This window comes from Doryrhamphus excisus, linkage group LG1 (assembly GCF_037039965.1).
Source record: "Doryrhamphus excisus strain RoL-2023G ecotype Guam linkage group LG1, RoL_Dexc_Guam_v1.1, whole genome shotgun sequence".
Taxonomy (NCBI): domain Eukaryota; kingdom Metazoa; phylum Chordata; class Actinopteri; order Syngnathiformes; family Syngnathidae; genus Doryrhamphus; species Doryrhamphus excisus.
The window spans coordinates 22,644,201-22,665,177 of record NC_136357.1 but is presented as its reverse complement, the minus strand read 5'-3'; the positions used below and the strand labels follow the sequence as shown (position 1 = coordinate 22,665,177).

The 20,977-nt window shown below is 40.7% G+C and overlaps 1 protein-coding gene across 2 annotated transcripts; it reads left to right on the top strand.

Annotated features, from left to right (window-relative positions):
• The first annotated feature begins 9,010 nt into the window (after positions 1-9,010).
• LOC131132582 (uncharacterized) lies at positions 9,011-19,225 on the top strand. Of its 2 annotated transcripts, XM_078792154.1 has the most exons (5): positions 9,011-9,318; positions 9,399-9,517; positions 11,696-14,542; positions 16,348-16,422; positions 18,449-19,225. In XM_078792154.1, exons 3-5 carry the CDS (start codon positions 11,760-11,762, stop codon positions 18,666-18,668), a joined length of 3,078 nt encoding a protein of 1,025 aa, XP_078648280.1. In that variant the 5' UTR covers positions 9,011-9,318; positions 9,399-9,517; positions 11,696-11,759; the 3' UTR covers positions 18,669-19,225. The 2 variants fall into 2 exon arrangements, with proteins under 2 accessions (XP_078648280.1, XP_078648278.1); XM_078792152.1 differs by lacking the exon at positions 9,399-9,517.
• The last annotated feature ends 1,752 nt before the right edge of the window (positions 19,226-20,977 follow it).

Here is a 20,977-nt window from a genome sequence, read left to right as displayed (position 1 = left end):
GTATGAAGTCATAACTCCCTCATATCTGCCCCATAATTATCAGTCCACCCCTAATTGTAATTCATGGATTGGGCTTTCTGTATGATATATTTGAGTGTGTTAGCTTCATTGGCCACTCCAAATTGTCCATATGTGGGTGGGAGTTTGTTTGTTTACATGTGCCCTGTGATTGGCTGGCCACCAGTCCAGGGTGGATCCCGCCTCTCGCCCCAAGACAGCTGGGATAGGCTCCAGCGCCCCTGCGACCCTCGTGAGGATAAGCGGTATAGAAAATGAATGAATGGATGGATATTTGATTCTAGCCCCCTGATTGTTATTAGCAGCCGAAGATCGGTGCTCCTGGTGAACCATGACCTCCAACGTTGAGCAAGAAGATGGAACTAAATGATGATGTTATACCAGTTTTGTATTGGAATTCACAAAGAGCTCAAGTCAGCAACAAATTAAATGCAATAAAGATATTTTTACGCTCTGCTGAATGAATATGACTGCCAAGAGCGAGGATTAACATATCCATGCTCAACAGATGGTGATCAGACTTTTACAACAAAGTAGAAGAGCATTTCCTGGACAGGGTCCATGTAGAGAAAAAAATCAGTTTATAGAAAAAAATAACAAACAGCATTTTTTTTCCAAAAGTGAATGTTTTTTTTATTTCTCTTTTTCACCTCTTCATGAGCTGCTTGGATTAACATAAAAAACAGCAAAAGCAAGACAAGAAAACAGTTTGCTACAAATGTTGTGATCAACTCCTTTCATCAACTCCTTGTGAGGAAACCAAAATGGGCAAACACTGAACACTCCACCACATGGAGGCCCCAGTCACATGATTGGCTCCCACGTGACATGCGGCGGGAGGATCCCCAACCATGAACGGGGCCGTCATCAAAGCAAGTTCAATCACAGAAGTCCACGTATCTCCTGGACACGGGTCAGCGGAAATGAACCTTTGGCGTATGGCAAAGAGGAAACAATTCCATGTGCAATTTTGGAAAACAGTCATGTTCCTTCCTGTTTTGCCATGTACGCTAACCGGTACAGAAAATTTGGGTGTAAGTTTTCGACCAAAGTTACACGGTATTTCAGTTTAGTTTTCCATGTTTATTTCCCCAAATATTTACTATAAATATTTTCATGTTTTGTTGTTGTTGTTTGCGTGTTACTTAACGTGCAAGGTTCCTTGAACGCCTTCTGTTTTACTTGTAACATACACCAGCTGCAATGCAAGAAGCTAGGCTACAGTTGTGCGGCCAAATGACGCCACATTAACAAGTTAATGGTATGTAAAAGTCATGTGAATGTTTTCAATGAAAGTTAATTTGTTACTACCAATTTTTTGCTGAAAATGTTATTTAAAAAATGTATAAGCCGAATGCATGTTTTGGAATTCATTTAATTAAAATGTGGTGTTTTAAATTTTATTTAAAAAATAATTAATTGCAAGTCAATTGAATGTTTCAAAGTTCACATCTACACTTACGGGACATTAAGACTCAATCAGTCAAATGTGTCTCAGAGCCAGCCAATCAGGTATAAGGTGAATAGTCACATGACACGAGTCATGTGTAGTGTGAGATTTGAAACTTTGAAAATTTGTCATGATTTTTAAAAATTGTCAACACATTCTTATTCAATTTTAGGGATCATTTAAATATTATGAATTATATTCAATTGAATAACTATAATCAAATATTTATTGATTGAACAAAAACAATAAAATAACCTAAATTCCATCCATCCATCAATTTTCTATACCGCTAATCCTGAGGTATGCTGGAGCCTATCCCAGCTGACATTGGGTGGTACGCAGGGTACACTCTGGACTGGTGGCCAATCGCAAGACTAACATAAAAAAAACTTTGGTAATAACGAAAAAAATGAACCATTCTTGTGTGTATTTTGATTATAATCAAAAACCAACAATAACCATCACATTCAAGGCAAAATCATCTTGAAAGATTTCAAGAAATGAGTATCGGCAATACGGTTGATATCGGATTGATCCCAAAATTTGTTACATAGCCCACCCCTACATGGCCACACCGATGCTCCTACACCGCTTACTAGTAAGTAACAATCTGGCATTCAAATCCAAGCAATAACATTCGACCGTTTTTCAACTAGAAAACGTTGGTGATCAAAAGCAGGCATCAGTATGACTACAAACTGGTGGGGGATTCAAGGACGCTGGTGTTAACATGGGACGCTAATCCTCTCCTCCATTTGAACAATGAAGCCTCATGCTAATTATTGTCTGTGTGTGTGGGGGGGTCGCCTATAATACAGTACATGTGTCGTGGGCGCCATCTGTCTGTAGATCCGAGCAATGATGCTTCAAATGCTCCCTCGTCGCCTGCTTTTCCCCTGAAGAGGCCATCTCTCCAGCAATGCTGCCATCTAACGGTACTACTAAGCTGGGTCTCATTGCTATTTGACCTATATTTGATTTTATATATGGAGACGTAAAAAGGTGTCTTAAAAGTAACATTGGTAGCTTTAAATAAAAAAAAGCAATGTTGTATAAAAAGTCGACTATGATGACGGCCTGTGATGATGATTGCATGTCTGTGTTTGGAGTTTTTGGGGGTGCACACCTGTGACCATGCTGCCGCCAGGTTTAATTCCCACTCACTCGAGGCAGAAAGATGCCCGTTTGTGGTCCACACTTGAGCTGCTTGATGTAATTTAGTTGCACGTATGGCCGGTCATTGGAGTTGTTACCAGATGGAGGTAAAAACGTCCATTAAATGATGTAGCAAGGGTACGATCCCCTTCAGGGTGGTGCCAATGTCCTTTGGTTTGCTTTTTGGGTGAAGCTGGCCATAGTGAAGTCGTTCCATGAGTCATATCTAAGTGTTGCTCAATTCTGTTTGTGCTGGGTGATTGTGTGTGTCTATTAGACTGAAAATATCTTCAATACAAATCATAAATATCACAGTCCCTCAGTGCTGTTCTGTAAAAAAAAAATATATATATATATATATAATGTAATATAATATATATAACATATTATATAATAATATACAGTGAAGAAAATAAGTATTTGAACACCCTGCTATTTTGCTATTTCTCCCACTTAGAAATCATGGAGGGGTCTGAAATTTTCATCGTAGGTGCATGTCCACTGTGAGAGAGATAAACTAAAAAGAAAAATCCAGAAATCACAATGCATGATTTTTTAACAATTTATTTGTGTGATACAGCTGCAAATAAGTATTTGAACACCTGTGTATCATCTAGAATTCTGACCCTGAAAGACCTGTTAGTCTGCCCATTAGAAGTCCACCTGCACTCCATGTATCATCCTGAATCAGATGCACCTGTTTGAGGTCGTTAGCTGCATAAAGACACCTGTCCACCCCATACAATCAGTAAGACTTTAACTTGTAACATGGCGAAGACCAAAGAGCTGTCCAAAGACACCAGAGACAAAATTGTACACCTCCACAAGGCTGGAAAGGGCTACGGAGCAATTACCAAGCAGCTTGGTGAAAAAAGGTCCACTGTTGGAGGTATCATTAGAAAATGGAAGAAGCTAAACATGACGGTCAATCTCAATCGGAGTGGAGCCCCATGCAAGATATCACCTCGTGGGGTCTCAATGATTCTAAGAAAGGTGAGGAATCAGCCCAGAACTACACGACAGGACTTGGTCAATGACCTGAAAAGAGCTGGGACCACCGTTTCCAAGGTTACTGTAGGTAATACACTAAGACGTCATGATGTGAAATCATGCATGGCACGAAAGGTTCCCCTGCTTAAACCAGCACATGTCAAGGCCCGTCTTAAGTTTGCATATGACCATTTGGATGATACAGAGGAGTCATGGGAGAAAGTTTTATGGTCAGATGAGACCAAAATATAACTTTTTGGTCATAATTCCAATAAGCGTGTTTGGAGGAAGAAGAATGAAGAGTACAATCCGAAGAACACCATCCCTACTGTGAAGCATGGGGGTGGTAGCATCATGCTTTGGGGGTGTTTTTCTGCACATGGGACAGGACGAGTGCACTGCATTAAAGAGAGGATGACTGGGGCCGTGTATTGTGAGATTTTGGGGAACAACCTCCTTCCCTCTGTCAGAGCATTGAAGATGGGTCGTGGCTGGGTCTTCCAACACGACAACGACCCGAAGCACACAGCCAGGAAAACCAAGGAGTGGCTCCGTAAGAAGCATATCAAGGTTCTAGCATGGCCCAGCCAGTCTCCAGACCTGAACCCAATCGAAAATCTTTGGAGGGAGCTCAAACTCCGTGTTTCTCAGCGACAGCCCAGAAACCTGACTGATCTAGAGAAGATCTGTGTGGAGGAGTGGGCCAAGATCCCTCCTGCAGTGTGTGCAAACCTGGTGAAAAACTACAGGAAACGTTTGACCTCTGTAATAGCAAACAAAGGCTACTGTACCAAATATTAACATTCATTTTCTCAGGTGTTCAAATACTTATTAGCAGCTGTATCACACAAATAAATTGTTAAAAAATCATGCATTGTGATTTCTGGATTTTTCTTTTTAGTTTATCTCTCTCACAGTGGACATGCACCTACGATGAAAATTTCAGACCCCTCCATGATTTCTAAGTGGGAGAAATAGCAAAATAGCAGGGTGTTCAAATACTTATTTTCTTCACTGTATATTATATTATATTATTATTATATATTCATTCATTTTCCGCTTTTTCCTCACAAGGGTCGTGGGGGTGCTGGAGCCTATCCCAGGTTTCTTCGTGCGAGAGGCAGGGTACACCCTGGACTGGTGGCCAGCCAATCACAGGGCACATATAGACAAACAACCATTCACACTCACATTCATACCTATGGACAATTTGGAGTGGCCAATTAACCTAGCATGTTTTTGGAATGTGGTAGGAAACCGGAGTACCCGGAGAAAAACCCACGCATGCACGGGGAGAACATGCAAACTCCACACAGAGATGGCCGAGGGTGGAATTGAACCCTGTTCTCCTAGCTGGGAGGTCTGCGTGCTAACCAGACTATAACCATATTATATTATATTATATTATATTATATTATATTATATTATATTATATTATATTATATTATATTATATTATATTATATTATATTATATTATATTATATTATATATAATGCATTGGGGCATATGCATTTGCAATCACTGGAGTTGCTGATATTGTATTAGTCTCTTCCAATAGTGTGTCAGTCATATTTGCCTCATAAATTCAATAAACACAAAGAATCTGCAGATATGAATACGCCTTAACGGTAGAATCAATATTGCGCTGATTAATTGTGATCCAAATAAACATTTAGAGACAGTAAATCAACTGCGGCCTGGTTATTATGCCGGGTTAGGCATTTCAGTGATAAAGTATTATGTATTCACCTTGAGGCTAAGGAACAATCTTCCACGCACCAAGGAAGCTTCATGTTCCCCACAGCTGCAGTAATGGAATATGAGGGCAAGCTAATGAATGCAACACACCAAGGCCTCATATAAAAGCCATTTCAAAGCGGTCTGCGGTTGCAATCATTCGGGTGACAGGAGAAATAACTTCCATTGGCTATTAACGAAGAGGGCGGGATCTGAAATGAGGCCCGTCAAGTGCCAAAGCAGTGGGAAACTACAGTTGCAGGTTCCGCTCATCCACTGGTTTAGCTGCGGGACCCACCACCACCATCGCCACACTGAAAATGGTGAAATGACTGTGTCATTCCTTTAAAGTGCATTTTTAAATTGGTCTAATTGGAAATCATAGTTTCCAGGTTGAATCTGATTTTTCTACTTTGCTTTAAAGCAAACGACACTCCCCCTGGACAAAATGAAATGAAACAATTCGACTTAAATGGTATTTTCACTTTAAACCCGAGGTTTCCTTGTCACGTGACTACGTGACGTCACGCCAGATCGCGCTTTTTGAGTTGGAAGTCCGCCATTACTGGTCCCTCGCATCGAAGGTGTCAACCGTGCTTGGAAACTCTAAAACAAGGTAAGAATTTAAATTGTAGATGTTATTAGGGACAATGAGGGCTTGCCAGGCATAGTTCTAATTAGTTAGAGGATAAACAACTAAAATTACCTCAAAGACTGTCGTAGTGTTTTGTGAGCTAATGCTAGCTAAACCAGGTTTCATTTATTTGACACGCAGAGGGCCAGTGCAAAGTTAATGTCGTTGCTAATGTTATTGTTAAGTCATGTCATGAAAGAATAAGCGCTTACGCTTATTATTTAGTGTGGTAAGGCCACTTTTACTGTCCGAGAATCCCCTTCACACACATACTGAAGTATTTAGTAGCTAGATACATGTGTAAGGTGTGTAAGATATGAAGTTCAGACGGTCTGTATCGTTAAAAGCTGAACACGAATTAGAAACAAATCAATGCAGCACTAGCGTATCGATACATCTCATTAGGATGCGTATATATCATTTTTGGCATCAAAGAGCTGCCACTGTAACGTTTCTCTGTCCTCCTGTCTCTGCCCGCACCGCTCTCACTGGACCTGCTGCCGCGCTCACACAAAACAAGCGCTCCCTCGTCCCTCTCCTGTGTCTCCTTGACATTTCATCAGAGCAGACCGCGATGAAAACAGCGGCAGAGACGGCATTGTACTGCGTCGCCTCACCAAACTTTCATAACACGCAAGTGTAAAATAAGTTTTTAGAAAAGATGAGAAGCCCTGCAGCAAATCATTTATGTAAAACGTGTGTGACAGCAGTACAGACGCATGTCTGACCCAGAGAGACGTCATGTGAGAGCAGGAAACACAGAGCATCACTGTTCCTCCACACTAATCAGTGTTAGTACTAATATTTTAAACAGTTTTAAAGTTTCTTCACAGACACAACTTTGTCTTTTTCATAGTAGTAAAGAGTTAACACAGTTTCTATTTTTATACTGTTTTATTACTGTCACTGTTTTATAATGCTGGATCACTGAAGTTTTAGAGAAGAGGTGAGCAGACCTGTTTTACACGTTAAGATGTGTAAATTGACGTGTTTACAGTTTCATTAGGGAAAAAAACCTAAAGACCACATTTTATTTAATTTCACATGCAAGTGTTTTTTCTTAAAACACACACTGGCCTGCTGTACTGCTTAGAACACTGTTTTTGATGATTTTTATTTATTGTTATTTTGAAAGGTGATGCCATTTTCAGAATCATCACAAATAAATGGTCTTTTTAAGATAATTTTTCTGTTTTTAATTTTATTTTCAGTGGAACAGTTCAGTGATTATAGTTTTATATTATAGGGAATTTTGTTTTTGTTGTGAAATTTTTTAGTTTTTGTTAGTATGTATGGTGTCTATGATGTCTATGTTTTTGAGTTTTTATATTTTATCTTATATTCTTTTACACTTTATTTACTTTAAACAGTGCTATACATGGAGCAGTGGAGATGCCAATTTCCCTGAGGGAATCCCAAAGGGATTAATAAAGTATTCTGTCTGCACAGAAAAATGATACTTTGGATCAACCTAAAAAAATACTGTAATTTGTGACACCTAAATTTATTAGTTTTAAAGTATTAAATTTATGATGTGGTTGAAAACATAAATGTTGATTTACTGGAAATACATTTTACCTTAAGACATGTCTGATGAAGGTATAATTAAAATTCTACTTTGTACTGAATCAGAAATTCAATTTAAGAAAACAAAAAAAATGCATGTCACAAAATTACAGCAAGTAACTTGGTTTATAACAAAGTAAAATCTATACTTATATGTAATGGTAGTTTTTTCCAAAATGACAAATTAAGTTGTAACAAAGTATAAACATTGTGAAAACTGCAACACAGTTTTTTGATGGCGGGCTCTTCTCCAGCAGATATCTGAAACTGTGTGTCGGCTGGACGGCAGGTTAAGTCTCCCACTCAAGCCTCACCATCGTCCAGCGAAGAAGGACAGTAGCCAGCCAAGAACGTCAGGTGCATTACAGACATTGGGTAATTACCATAAATTATGGACTATAGACTACTATATAGACTATATAGTATTTAAGCTGCACCCATTAAATTTAAAGACAATAACAGATTTGTCTCTAGATAAGCAGCACCGGTCTACAAGCCATATGTTTCCACGTTGTGACATGGAAACAAACATGAACACAAGCCTACCAGAAAAGCCTTCTTAGTCCTTCTCTTTAAAAGACGTCTTGTTGAACGAGCTTCCGATGGATCATGGAACCTGACCCAGCAAGGTGCACTGAGGTCGGACATGCTCTCCATGTTGCTGATGTTCCACCCTGGAGGTCGTAGAACCAGGTAGAGAGTGGGTGGAGCCACCTGGCGTGGCCCAGCAAGGTGTACTGTGGTTGGACACACTCTACGAGCAGCCCCGAGTGTCTCCTCTTCAGATATTTTCTCACCATTACTGATGATATAACTTCATACTGGCCACATTTGGTATCAGAGTTTACCCCATGAACCTCCTGACACCTGATGACTATTGATGATATACATGTTATCAAGCATGTACCTGTTGCTACAAGATCACAGCATGCTTAGAAAACCATAAAAGCCTGTTGGAGCTTTTTGGAGGTGTTCTAATAGGCGGACTAGATGTGTCGTGCATTAATTACCTGCATGCATCTTTTAGACCTTTTTACATCTAACTTGGAGAAAAAGAAAGATATGTGCATGCATGTCTCACACTTTCTACCATACTTTTACATGTTGACATTTTACTTCATTTTAACCAGCCATACATCCTTTTTATTTGATTTGATTTTGTCCATTCATTTCCTATTCCTGGTCCTCGCAAGGGTGCCAGGGGTATGCTGGAGCCTCATTTTATTTCACTCTAATTTAAGAGTGGTCTGGACTTTAGGATTTTATGAATTCGAATAACTTGGGGGTCAACCACCCGGCATGATGGAACAGTGTTCAACTTTAGGGTTAATGCATCCCATATTTCCTGCATGGTAATTTAAACACGGTCCCTACCTCGCCAGATGCAAGTCACCCCCCCTCACTCTCGCTCTCTCTCTCTCTTTCTCTCTCTCTCTCCATCTCCACCCCCACCCAGCTGTAGATGAGATGCTGGGAGGAGGGAGGATAGTGATGGAAATAAGAGAGAGGCAGTGGAAGGTAGAGGCGAGGAAGCAAAGAAGCAAGTGCTGGGTTGCGTTCAGTGGCAGCTAAGGAGACATGGGGCGAGCGTGGAGCAGCATCACAACCAAATCAGGAGAGAATCAATGCGGAAGCAGCCTGGCCCGATCAATGTCAGAGCTGGATACTGTAAAGTTTCACTCCTTTTAACCCGCTGTGCGACTTGAGGACTCCGGAGGACACGGCAAAGAGTGGAAACTTGGCGCTTCGTATTTGGACATCACGCAGGTATGACAGCCAAGCAGAATGTTTCTTTCATGAAATTGTCTTGCTTACATCCGCAAGGCGTGTGTGTCACTTCCCTTTAGAGTCCAAGCAGCAGCCACCCAAGTTAATAGACCCTACAGGGATGAATGACTACATGTTCTTTTTGCACTTTTGACATGGCTGGGTGCCTGTCATGCTGAAGATGAAGAGGAGGATGAGGGTGAGAGGAGCCTTGTCAGAATGTGTTTGTGTGAAAGTTATGACACGCATATCAACTCAATTTTTTAAACATTTAACTTTGCTTCCATGCAAAGCATTGTTGCCCGCTGGTGTTGTTGACATGAGACATGTATGTGTCATGAACCACACACACTCACACACATACACACATAAACACACACACTGCAGCATCTCTGTGAAAGGGTGTTACATCCTATTCACTTCTCACCCAGCCTAATGCCGCCTATGTTAGCACCACTGCGGGCCCCCGTTCAACACGAGCGGGGCAGCCGACCATGAAGGCAAGCCTGATCTCCATAAGGGCTACACGAGTGCCAGTAGTTTATTTTGCCAATAAATTATTCTGTTTACTGTCAGACAAATGAGATGTGTGCATGCGTTAGAAATGCTAATATGACATTAGAGTACTTTCTACAGGCGTAGTGACGCTTGCACGTGCGTATTGGGCCAAAATATGGCCGACGTGAGTTCCGTGGTTCCATGTGGTAGGGATCAGGTGGTCAAGTATCAGTACTTTTCAGGGTACCCCTATGCCCCAGCAATTATGGCTTAAAATGTAGGTCTCCAAAGCATGGCTCCCGGCACGTTCTAAAAATAGAATTTAACAAAAAAATAAAAACCCCAGCAAAAAACGGAAAACTCAGCAGTAATTTTATGGGAATATCAAAACATTAAAAGAATTATGCTGTAATCCAATAGGGGAAACATCATAATTTTAGGAGAATGAAAATGGCGTCATTGTAATACCAAAATATTTAAATATTGAAAAACAATAATTTTTTTCAAGTTGTAGTCTTATAAGAAACAAAAAAACCACCAACTACAACACAAAAAAACAAAAGAAAATTAAGTGGTCATTTTTGGAAAATGAGATTGGGTGAGTGACAATATTACAGGAATAAGGTCAACATTATGGGAATAAAATCACCAAATAAACCAAAAAACATAACAAATTGAAAAATAACTTTACAGGAATAAAGTCAAAATATAAAGATAAAAATGTAGAAATTGTACAAAAATAAACTAGTAAGATTATGAGGATAAAAGAATGTCATATTAGCAGGTCAGAGTTGAAATATTAAACAAAAACAAAGTTGTAATGTTAATGTCTTAATGTTGTGTATTTTACTTTTTATGCATGAAATGATTTCATTTAGCCAAAAAATATGTGCATTTTGTTTAAATATGCATATTTTTTAAATAATAGTTCCTAAACTAGAACTAAAATAGTTCCATGAATGAAGACATGAATATTCCCGTCCAGTCCAGGGTGTACCCCTCCACTCACCAGAACTCAACTGGGATGGGCTCCAGCCCTAAGACCCTAGTCAGGATAAGTGGCATAGAAAACGGATGGATGATGGATGGAAGATGGATGGATTGATGATGGAAGATGGATGGTTGGATGGGTGGGTGGGTGGGTGGAGATGGGTGGATGGATGGGTGGTTGTGTGGATGGATGGGTGGTTGTGTGGATGGATGGATGGATGGATAGATGGATGGGTGGTTGTGTGTGTGGATGGATGGATGGTTGTGTGTCCTGGTTTTCGGTCATCAAAATATGGTCACCCTCACATAAGCTAGCATGGATGCTTCTAGGATGTGGGAGGAAGCTCAGGTTACCGGAGAAAATCCAAAAAGGAGATTTGAAATCTCCATCTCCTGACAGTGAGACTAAGACGTAAACCACTTCCCCACCGTGTGGCTACTAACGATCATACGGAGGGACAACCAGACAAACATGGGAAGAGTCTTTCCATGTCATGAGCCATTGGTTTCCTCTTTTAATGCTTCCGTCTCAGTGGAAGCGTCCGGTTATCTTACAACTATTTCAGCCACGCTTATGTTGACTTAGTCGCCAGTAACCCTTTTTTTTTTCACGGTTTGGCAAAGATATTTTTTTGCAACTTATCTGCCAGTTAGGTTGCGTTTGTGTGGCATTAGAATAAAAGACATTCATTGCCGACTTCAGCTGCCTCGTTATTGCACGCTGAAAATACCCGTTTCCGCTTGTGTTGACAGTTCAAACATCTCTTTTCTCATCCTTCATTCTAAAAAAGTCTCGTTCATTTGTACAATTCATCCCAAAAGTTCACAAGTGTGCTTCCTTTGTCACGTAACATGTCTCTTCTTGTAAGCGTCTTATTTGTACTTGCAGATGCGTTAGACAGTTGGGAAATACTCCTTTGAATCGTCAAACGTTGGACCCAATAAGCCAGACGATGGGGAGAAGAGCGGCTGACCTGACCACTCCAGTTCCCGTTTTGGGCGTCCCAGCCTTGGTCGGAGCGCATGGTTGGAGGACGACAGAAGGCGACGCCACCGGAGGGGCACAGCTGCAGACGTGGGGTCTTCAGAGCTGCAGCGTCGGTGTTCAGACGTCCCCGGGGATAAGCAGAGTCCCTACAAGGCGGTGTGCGCAGCTCGTGGATAAACTCTGCACGCCATCGATTCCCAGTGCTCACCCGTCCAACAGCTACGTTAGCAAGGAGTACAAAGAGCTACTACTTCTAACAAATGGTGACAAGGAAGACGGAGCAAAGGGTGTGGACTCCAAGAGTAGAAGGGAACTTGTCGGGGAGGCCTTAGGGGATGTTGTCTGCTGTCAAGATCGCTATTATTGCTATTCCAGGACAATCAAGACCAACCCATCAACCAGCGTGGGCCCAAAACTAAAACCTCCTGTGCGCTACACCAACGGTAGTGTGGTTGATTCAGAGGCAATGGGAGGAATTAGCGTTGAAAGCGTTGGTGATGCCAGCCCAACTGTTGGAGACCAAACAAGAGTACACACGCATTACAGCAAGCCGTCTCGGAAGATGCTGCTGTTTTCTGCTCCCAGGCCTTTCAGCGCATCACAAAAAATATGCAACCACTGCGGCGGTAGACGGCCTCTCACAGCGGGAGCTGAGATTTCAGGGAGGAAAAATCTTACTGCTCCTGCTTGCCAAGCAGAGAAACATCTTCAGTCAGCCCACGACTTGCTCTCGGCCAGCAAACATCTTCAGTGGCCCCATAATGAGACAAACGTCCAACCGAGCAACCGTCAGCTCCATGAGAGCCCCGCCAACAGAGATGAAGAGACAGGCTATCCACAAGTGTTACATTGTGAAGAAGAAGTACTGCGATGGAGGAAAACATGCCCGCTCCATTCAATGAATGGACACGCCACCGCCATGACCCAACACCAACCCACCCATGCTAATGCTAACGCCATCGCTGGAGCCACAGTTGAAACACAAAACTATAGTTTGGAATCATTAACAGGCGTGCCCCTCGACAAGAAACCCCCCCGAACAGGAAGTCTCCCTTCAACTCCTCTTATGGCCACTGCCACTAAATCCAACTACCCCCCCACACAAATGCCTTTAACACACCTCCATGAGCCCAGTTTGCAAAACGTGTGTGTATCTGTGCACGCTGCCCAAGAAAAGACTCCGCCTCATTTGTACACAATAGCCACGGGAAAAACACACAGCGTTAGCATCCCTAGAAGCGCTCCGGTGCTAACGGCTGCTAGCACACTCATGTCCACGGAATCCACAGAAAGAGAAGATTCACCCAACCATCCCTCCAGATATTTAAGACTTCATAAATCCAAAACACAATTCATAGCTGCAGGTCCGTCACATACCGATTTAGCTGTTCCGCTGCAAAATAGCCCTGGTGCAGGTAATGCTAATCCCAATGGAAGGAATCCAAATGGCAAACATGGTCCTCAAGGTTCCAGTGCAAAAGTCCAGCCAGCCTCCTCACATTCCGAATTAACGCTGAAAACGGCATCTCTAAGTGCACTATCTTGTGCGAGACTGGAGTCTAAATCTGGGATGTCAGCTCCCATCTCTACAACCACTAATTATGCTTTGTACAGAAACACAGCCCTGAGGAGCTCTTCAACTCTTCAACCTCCATCTACACTGAAGGAAAAGCAAAGCAGCTCCAGTGCATCATGTAATTCTTTACTTAAAACAAGCAACGTGTCACATGAACACATTGAATCACTTTGTCAGAATACAGAGAAGCCTTGCAACACACAAACATCAGATAGCACTAATGAAGCGGCTCTCTGTGTAGTTCCCAGTCGGAAAAACAGGTCAAAAACAGCCGGGATTGCATTGTGCGGGCTGTCAAACGTGTCCAAACATTGGAGCAAAGGCAGCCTCGTGTCAGATGTGGTACAGAGCCATCAGACAAACAAACCAAGCGGCGAATTGAATACGGATGCAAAACTACTGAGCGCTGATCTCGTTTCAAAGAATCGTCCAAGCATAACGCAGGTGACTAAGCCCCAAATGAAGTCCAACAGCTCTTGTCTGCAGGGTTGCATTCAGGCCAAACAACAGAAGGGTGCACGTGATGGAGGCACGGTAACAGAGCACGGGGGCCAGTGTGCTGCATGCCCACCAGGAATAGCAGCCCAGCAGATGGATTCAAACACAAAAGAGCTTGCCTTGGGCGCATCAGCCGTGCATGCAAGCAGTACGCCTCAATCCGATGCAGATAAACACACGCATTCAAACGATCCGACCGCTTCTGTCACAGCAACAGGAAAACACCAGCCCAGTATCGCGACACAGGCAAACGTGAATGTGAGGGCGCCTGGCGTCTTCATGCACCGGTCCGAGTTCAACATATCATCAGCACAAGAACCTCACCGATGCCCAAAGTTGTCTTTAGTTGCAGCAGCACGATGCTGCAGCGAGGGGGAACTCACTTCCACTTTTCAACGCCTCGGGTCCGGTGGGGCTGAGGCAATCGTCAGCCGGGATTCAAAAGGCGGTCCCGCTGCTGGCCCCAAGCCGGACCCAGAGGACCTCATCCTGGCTCATTCCCACCCGACTGAAGCCGCCCTGTTGTTGCCTCCGTCCCCACAGTGCTGTAAATCAGCGTCGGTACAGCAGAGGCTTCAAAGCGTGGAGGCCAGTCTGGCTGCCAACAAGGACAGGATCGCTATGCTGCTGAACATCATCCATGACCTCGAGGCCACTCACACTCCTGCCACTGGGTACGTCGAGACGTGTGTGTGTGTGTGTGTGTGCATGGATTTAACCTCAGAGGAGTGAAATGTGGCGCTGAGGTGCACAACACACCAATTGTGGCTGTTTCCTTGGAAAAATGACCGGATGCAAGGGCCACTTACATATATATACTGTACAAAGTATATACTGTATTCAGTATATACGGTACGCAGTATATACTGTACACAGTATATACTATATGCAGTATATACTGTACGCAGTATATACTGTACACAGTATATACTGTATGCAGTATATACTGTACGCAGTATATGTAATTTTATGACATTTCCCTCATGTTAGTTAGACTGTATTCCCATAACATTACCACCCCCCCCCCCCCCCCCCCGAGCCTATTTTTCCCAAATTACTTGATTTTGGGGTTTTTTCTTATTAGAACTTTTGCTATTTCAACTGTATACCAATGAAATGCAAGATTTTTCTTCATAATAATTCTCATAAAATGCTTTTTTAATTTAACTTTTTTCTCCTGATATTTTGACTTTAAAATGAAAATGACTCTAAAATTACAGCCGTTTTTTTTCTCGAATATTTCACATTTTTTCATGTAATTTTTTTTCTTATAATTATTTTATTTTATTTTTTTTAAAGTTTTTTCCACCATCCAATTTTCTTCTGAATTCAACTTTATTCACTTTTTGGTTTGTTACTCATAATAATACAACTAGTTATTAAGTAACAACAATACTAATAGTGTTATTCATGATAAAATGTAAATTGTATAATTGTATCAACTTTATGCTAAATAAAAAGATGACTTTTTCTTTATCCACATTTTCTTCAATTAATATTCTGACTCTATTCTTGTGAAATTACTGTTGATCCTTCCATTTTTTTCTTGTTAAATGATAATTTTCTAATGTGCTGCGGGACAATAAAAAACATTTTCCCCAGCCTAGTTTGTTTCTCATAGCGTCAGGACTTTAAAAAAAACAACATATTTTTTACTACTAAATTGACATTATTATTATTTTTCCTTGTATTACCAGTTTATTCTCACCAAATTGTTGCCAAATCCAAGCTATTTCTTACATTTATACTATTGTTTTTGTTTTTTGTTCCAACTATTTCAAGTTTGTTACTGTACTTTTACTTTATACTTTTTGTATTTTGTATTGACTTTATTGCCATGATATTTAGACTCATAACATTATAACTTTTTCTGCAACCCAATTTTCTAAAAATGACACCTTTATTTTTGTTAGATTTTTTATGTAAAATTATGACTTTCTTGCCTTTTTTTCTTACTGTTTTCTTTGAATATTTTGACTTTATTCTTTACTCTAAAATTACTGCTGATTCTTTTTGTTTTTGCTGTTGTTAGAATAGTTTTTAATTTGTTTTTTTAGACTGTGTTGCGGGTCATGAAAAAACAACTGCAGGCTGCAAATGGCTCCCGGGTCGCACTTTGAACACCCCTGGTATTGTAGTTGGACTGCCAGTTTAATTAGGACCCAAATATAGTCTCGTGCAACTTCTGGGTGTGTAAAGGTTGCCAATTGTTTCCCTCTGAAAGTCCTCGGAGTTGGATAGCAGCGATTAAAATGGGCTTCCAGCGACGTGTCTCTGTCCATCATTCCCATCCAACATGGAGGGCTAATTTGTTGTGACTGTCTGAGGTCATGTTTGAGAATAACCCTCTCCCGGTACGAACTGTTTCATGTCGGCCAAAATGTGTGTCATACAATTAATTGGTGCCAAAAGCGCTCGTTCATGTCAGGGTGCTGAGAAAAAGTTCTGCTAATTTATTTTACACGCTTGTTTTTCACAGACGACGATCCTTCAAAACTGGACAGGATCTCAAAAAGTGTTCAACTTGCCAAAAGACTGCCTGCATTGTCTACAGGTGAGTAACATGTTGTGGGTCAGGTTTTTTGTTGTTTTTACAGATCTAGCGATCTATAAATAACTTTGAACATCAATTACAAGGAGTGACCAAAAGTCCTAGTAACGGAGGATGCTGAGTTTGGAAAATGATGAAAATGTCCTGGTTTTCATTGAAACATTTGGGCAGTCAGCTCCATGTGACAGAATTACTGAGAGGCTGCCGGCTGGGTGGCTTTTTGAATTAGGTTTGCAAAAAGCCAAAGAAAAAGCCAAGCAGCACAGAGTTACGTATGTTTTGCCGTAATGTTTTGTGTTTTTCATTGGGTTTCATTTTTTGTTGGACAATTGGACATACTCTAATATCTTCTCCCTTTTGGGTCAGGTGTTCTACAGATCTGTAAAGCTTTGAGCACCTTTTACGAGTGGTGACCAAATGCCCTGTTTTATGAGGACATGTCCTGTTTTCCCAGGACATTAGCCTCTTTTTTGAGGGTAAAATGATGAAAATGTCCTGGTTTTCATTCAAACATTAAACTGAGCAGCATTTGGGCAGTCAGCTTCATGTGACAAAATTCCTGACAGGCTGCCGGCCGGGTGGCTTTTTGAATTAGGTTTTTGCAAAAAGCCAAAGAAAAAGCCAAGCAGCTCAAAGTTAGGTATGGTTTGCCGTAATGTTTTGTGTTTTTCATTGGGTTTTATTTTTTGTAATTTGACATACTCTAATAGGTGTCTCCGTTTTGAGTCAGGTGTTCTACAGATCTGTAAAGCTTTGTGCACCTTTTATGAGTGGTGACCAAATGCCCTGTTTTATGAGGACATGTTCTGTTTTCCCAGGACATTAATCTCTTTTTTGAGGGTAAAGTGATGAAAATGTCCGGGTTTTCATGAGGACTCTCTGCTGATCCCAAAAATCCCTTAGAGGCTTTTTGAATGAGTGTTGCTAAAAAGCAGCAAAAAGCTGAAGAACAAGCAAAACCCAGGTTCTGTGCTGCTCACCGAGTTGAGGTCTGGTAAAACTGGGGACGTCGTGCACAACGGCGGTTAAATTTGCCCAATGCACAACGATGAGCCAATTCAAGAAACAATACAAGCAGTTGATGTTTGCTAAATACAAGGATGAAGAGTCTTGAACCAGTTATGATGTGCTATATATATCACTATATTGACACTTACTATGGTACCCATTATGGCATTGGATGCTCATATCACCTACTTCGGTACGAGGTACATTATTAAAAAAAAACAAAAACCTTGTATTATAAACTGTATTATGGAAAGCAGGAAGTGAACAAATGTAACAGTTACTGATTGTAAAAGTACCAGATGGAGGGGTAGGATTTAATAAGCTTTGCTTCTTCCTACTCTTTTTGGACATGTGGAACTGTGAACTGATTATGGGATGCACTCAATTGTAATCTGATGCATGTTCAAATGAAATAAAACCATTACCATTACCATTACCATTACCAAAATTCCCAAGTTCTTGCGACTTTAGAGGGTACATTTCCCCACCGGAAATATTAGTTCCGTTCCAAAAGGAAAGCTTCCTGTGTCTTTATGTTATTGGAATCATTTTTGTGCCGTCAAGCTGAATCTAATAAAAGGTTTACCGATGACTTTGCATCGTCAGACGTTTCAACTTTAGTTTGCACCCTCAAGCTGATTCGTTGCGTCAGGTGGAGCCAATATAAAAATAAGTCCTAATCAACTGAACCAGCAGTTCTGTTTGTGGAGGTTGAGAAAGGCCACAAAATCTAAATTCTTCTGATCTTTTTGAAATGGAAAAAAAAGGCTTTTGCACTACAAAGGCAGACCTGAGACGCCTTTATCTTGAAAGATTGCTCTTGAACTATGTGCTATGTATTTTCTAAATTGCTTTGACCATCCTCTGATGAATGTCGGTGTCTTGCCCTTGGCCGTGCTGAAATGTGACAAAGCACAAATCACACGCTGTGATGAATTGGGGGACGGTCCCATATGACATCACGGGCCGTCCAGCTTCAAGCGGGAGCTGAATGTGGTGTTGACTTCTTATCTGTTTTCAGTGTGGAGTACGACTTCAGGCAGCAGGAAAGGTGCTTCTTGGAGGTTCTGAATCATCACTCGGTGAGAGGAAGCAAGGCGGATCACATTCACCAGTCTGGGTCGCTGAGCTTCAGTTTGCTGGGAAAAGCCGTAAAGAACGTGAGGAAGACCAAGAAGAAAAGCAAAAAGCTCTACAAGATTCTCCTCAAGTGGCTGCCCAGGAAACTTCTGCATGTTTAGAATTTTTCACAATAAGAGAACCTCAGTTTTTGTTGTGAATCCGTTCCAAAATGTTGAATGAAAACCGAAACGTATGTAAACCGAGGCAAGTTTTCCTATAGTAAATGATGTGTCTCCAATTAACTAACATTAACATTGAGGGTTATGTAGCGAGTCAACTTACATTGTACAAAAACCAAAACAACATTTTTGTGAACATTTCAAATATTCCCCAGGCTGGGATGTACGAAAACCGAGGTTTGACTGTAGCGGTATGCTGATTTAGTGGTGGACAAAGGACTTCCCACAACTACCTGTAGCGTGATTTACCACGGTTTCCTGTTCTGGATTTTGTACTTTAAAGTTGCTTCTGATCTTTAAGATGTTCAGATCAATAATTTTTCCAATTCAAATAGGAAAATATTGTGTTTTTAGCACGTCTGTGTTGGGTGCAGGTTGGCCAAAGCAGATAAAACCATCAGGAACGTGTTTTACCATCATTCCTAACCAGTTTGCACTTGAAATTGCACAGATTCCTGTTTTTTCCAAATATATGAATTAATAAATCATACTGTTTTGTGGTTAAATATAATATAGCCTATAATTGGTTTTAAAAAATAATAAATAAAAGGCATATTTAAGAAAAAAAATTGCCTAAATGAAGCACTTTCAAGCATAAAAATGACTAAATGACTTGTGACTAAGTGACATAATGATATGCAGTTTTCTACACTGGTCACTAGGTGTCAGTAATGTGACTAATCTTCAGCGAGACAGATATTGGGTAATAGGAGTGTAACAATGACTATAGGGGTGTTATTTAAATGTCTATAGGGCTCTAACAATGTTAAAAAACGTACTTAGCAGGTCATAAATAGGTTTTCTATTCTATAATGAAGTTATTTGAATTATTGACATTCACTTAACCTGATGGGGTCTGGAACCACACTAAACAAGTGATTACTGTAGTATCCATGTTACATGAAGTAGCTTTATTCTTCTGTCCACCAGAAGATGGATGGATGGATAGATGGATGGGTAGGTGAGTGGATGATGGATGATGGATGATAGACAGATGGTATGACAAGATGGTATTAAGTGGTATTACGTCAGTAAATAATGCTAGCATTGATGAGCCAAACAAGTACAGAGTTGAAGTTCTCTAAACTCATTAGCCATTATTAATTCAAGGATTTTCATTTATCTTCTTCTGGGAAAAAATAAATATTATTTACATTATCCACTTTACAAACTTTCCTCTAGAACACTCTCATTTTCTTTACTTTTGTGTGCATTTCTGCAGTGCAGCGATGCCAACGAATTCAGTAAAATATATGCTAATCATGCACGGACCCAGTGCAGCATAACATAATAATGAATGGTTATTTATTCAAGAAGCCACGCCGTCTGATCCTTTATTACACAATTCTCTTTCATAGTAGTAGAACATTCGAGCCACACTTTATGAGCAAGGAGGGGTTGCGTTTAAAGACACCGCGTAATGTAAGGTGAATTCACGTTTTGATTTCCGGCAATACTCAAATGCAGCACATTGTACTTCCGCATTAAGAGTTGGAGTGAGCGATGAGATTATCCACTTTCTCTGTGTCACTCTTTTTATTTGGTCCACATATTCTCTTTTAATAAAGAACTCGCTGTGATGTTCAGAGTGTCCATGAACCCACCCGTGACTGGCGTCTGTAGAGAATGAGGAAGCGTCGTTGGAATTGTACTGCTGTTCAGGTGAGAATAAAGTTATTACGATGCTCAGACCCTTTAGGGAGCTCATGTGCCCCCCCTCCCCGGTCATAACAGAGAGGTGTGGCTGTCCGTGATGCGTGTGCGTCAATTACGTAACATGTACTAAGCTAATGTACAGTTAAGGTACGGTTTTCTCATCAAAAATAATGTATATTATGTGTTTTGTTCTTTGAGAGTCGCGATGACGTCATAGACTGGCTAAGGAGCGGACTTCCGGTTCCGGTTGCCATTTTATTAGCTTGTCAAGTGTGACAAGCTAGTATTTTTTCAGCTTTCCCATATGGGTTATATACCCAAAGCTAGCTGTGGGTATAGCTATCTTTTCAGCTAGCTTTTTTTTCAGATCCGATACTGAGTAAAAATCAGGCTGGTATTGGCGATATCGTGTCTGGTAAAAACATAAAAACTACAACACATTTAATTAATTTATTGATATTCATTTATTAAATTATTGATTTTATGTATTAAAAATTATTATTTAATTAAAAATATTTAATTTAAATAAATACATTATTATTTATAATAATGTATTTTTATTTATAAAATACATTTTATAAATTATTATTTAT

Bases quoted from the DNA above. Each gene is read 5' to 3' on its own strand.
- LOC131132582 (XM_078792152.1), top strand. From the start codon at position 11,760: ATGGGGAGAAGAGCGGCTGACCTGACCACTCCAGTTCCCGTTTTGGGC. The intron at 14,543-16,347 runs GTACGTCGAGAC...TGTTTTTCACAG, and splicing joins ACTCACACTCCTGCCACTGG to ACGACGATCCTTCAAAACTG. The intron at 16,423-18,448 runs GTGAGTAACATG...ATCTGTTTTCAG, and splicing joins ACTGCCTGCATTGTCTACAG to TGTGGAGTACGACTTCAGGC.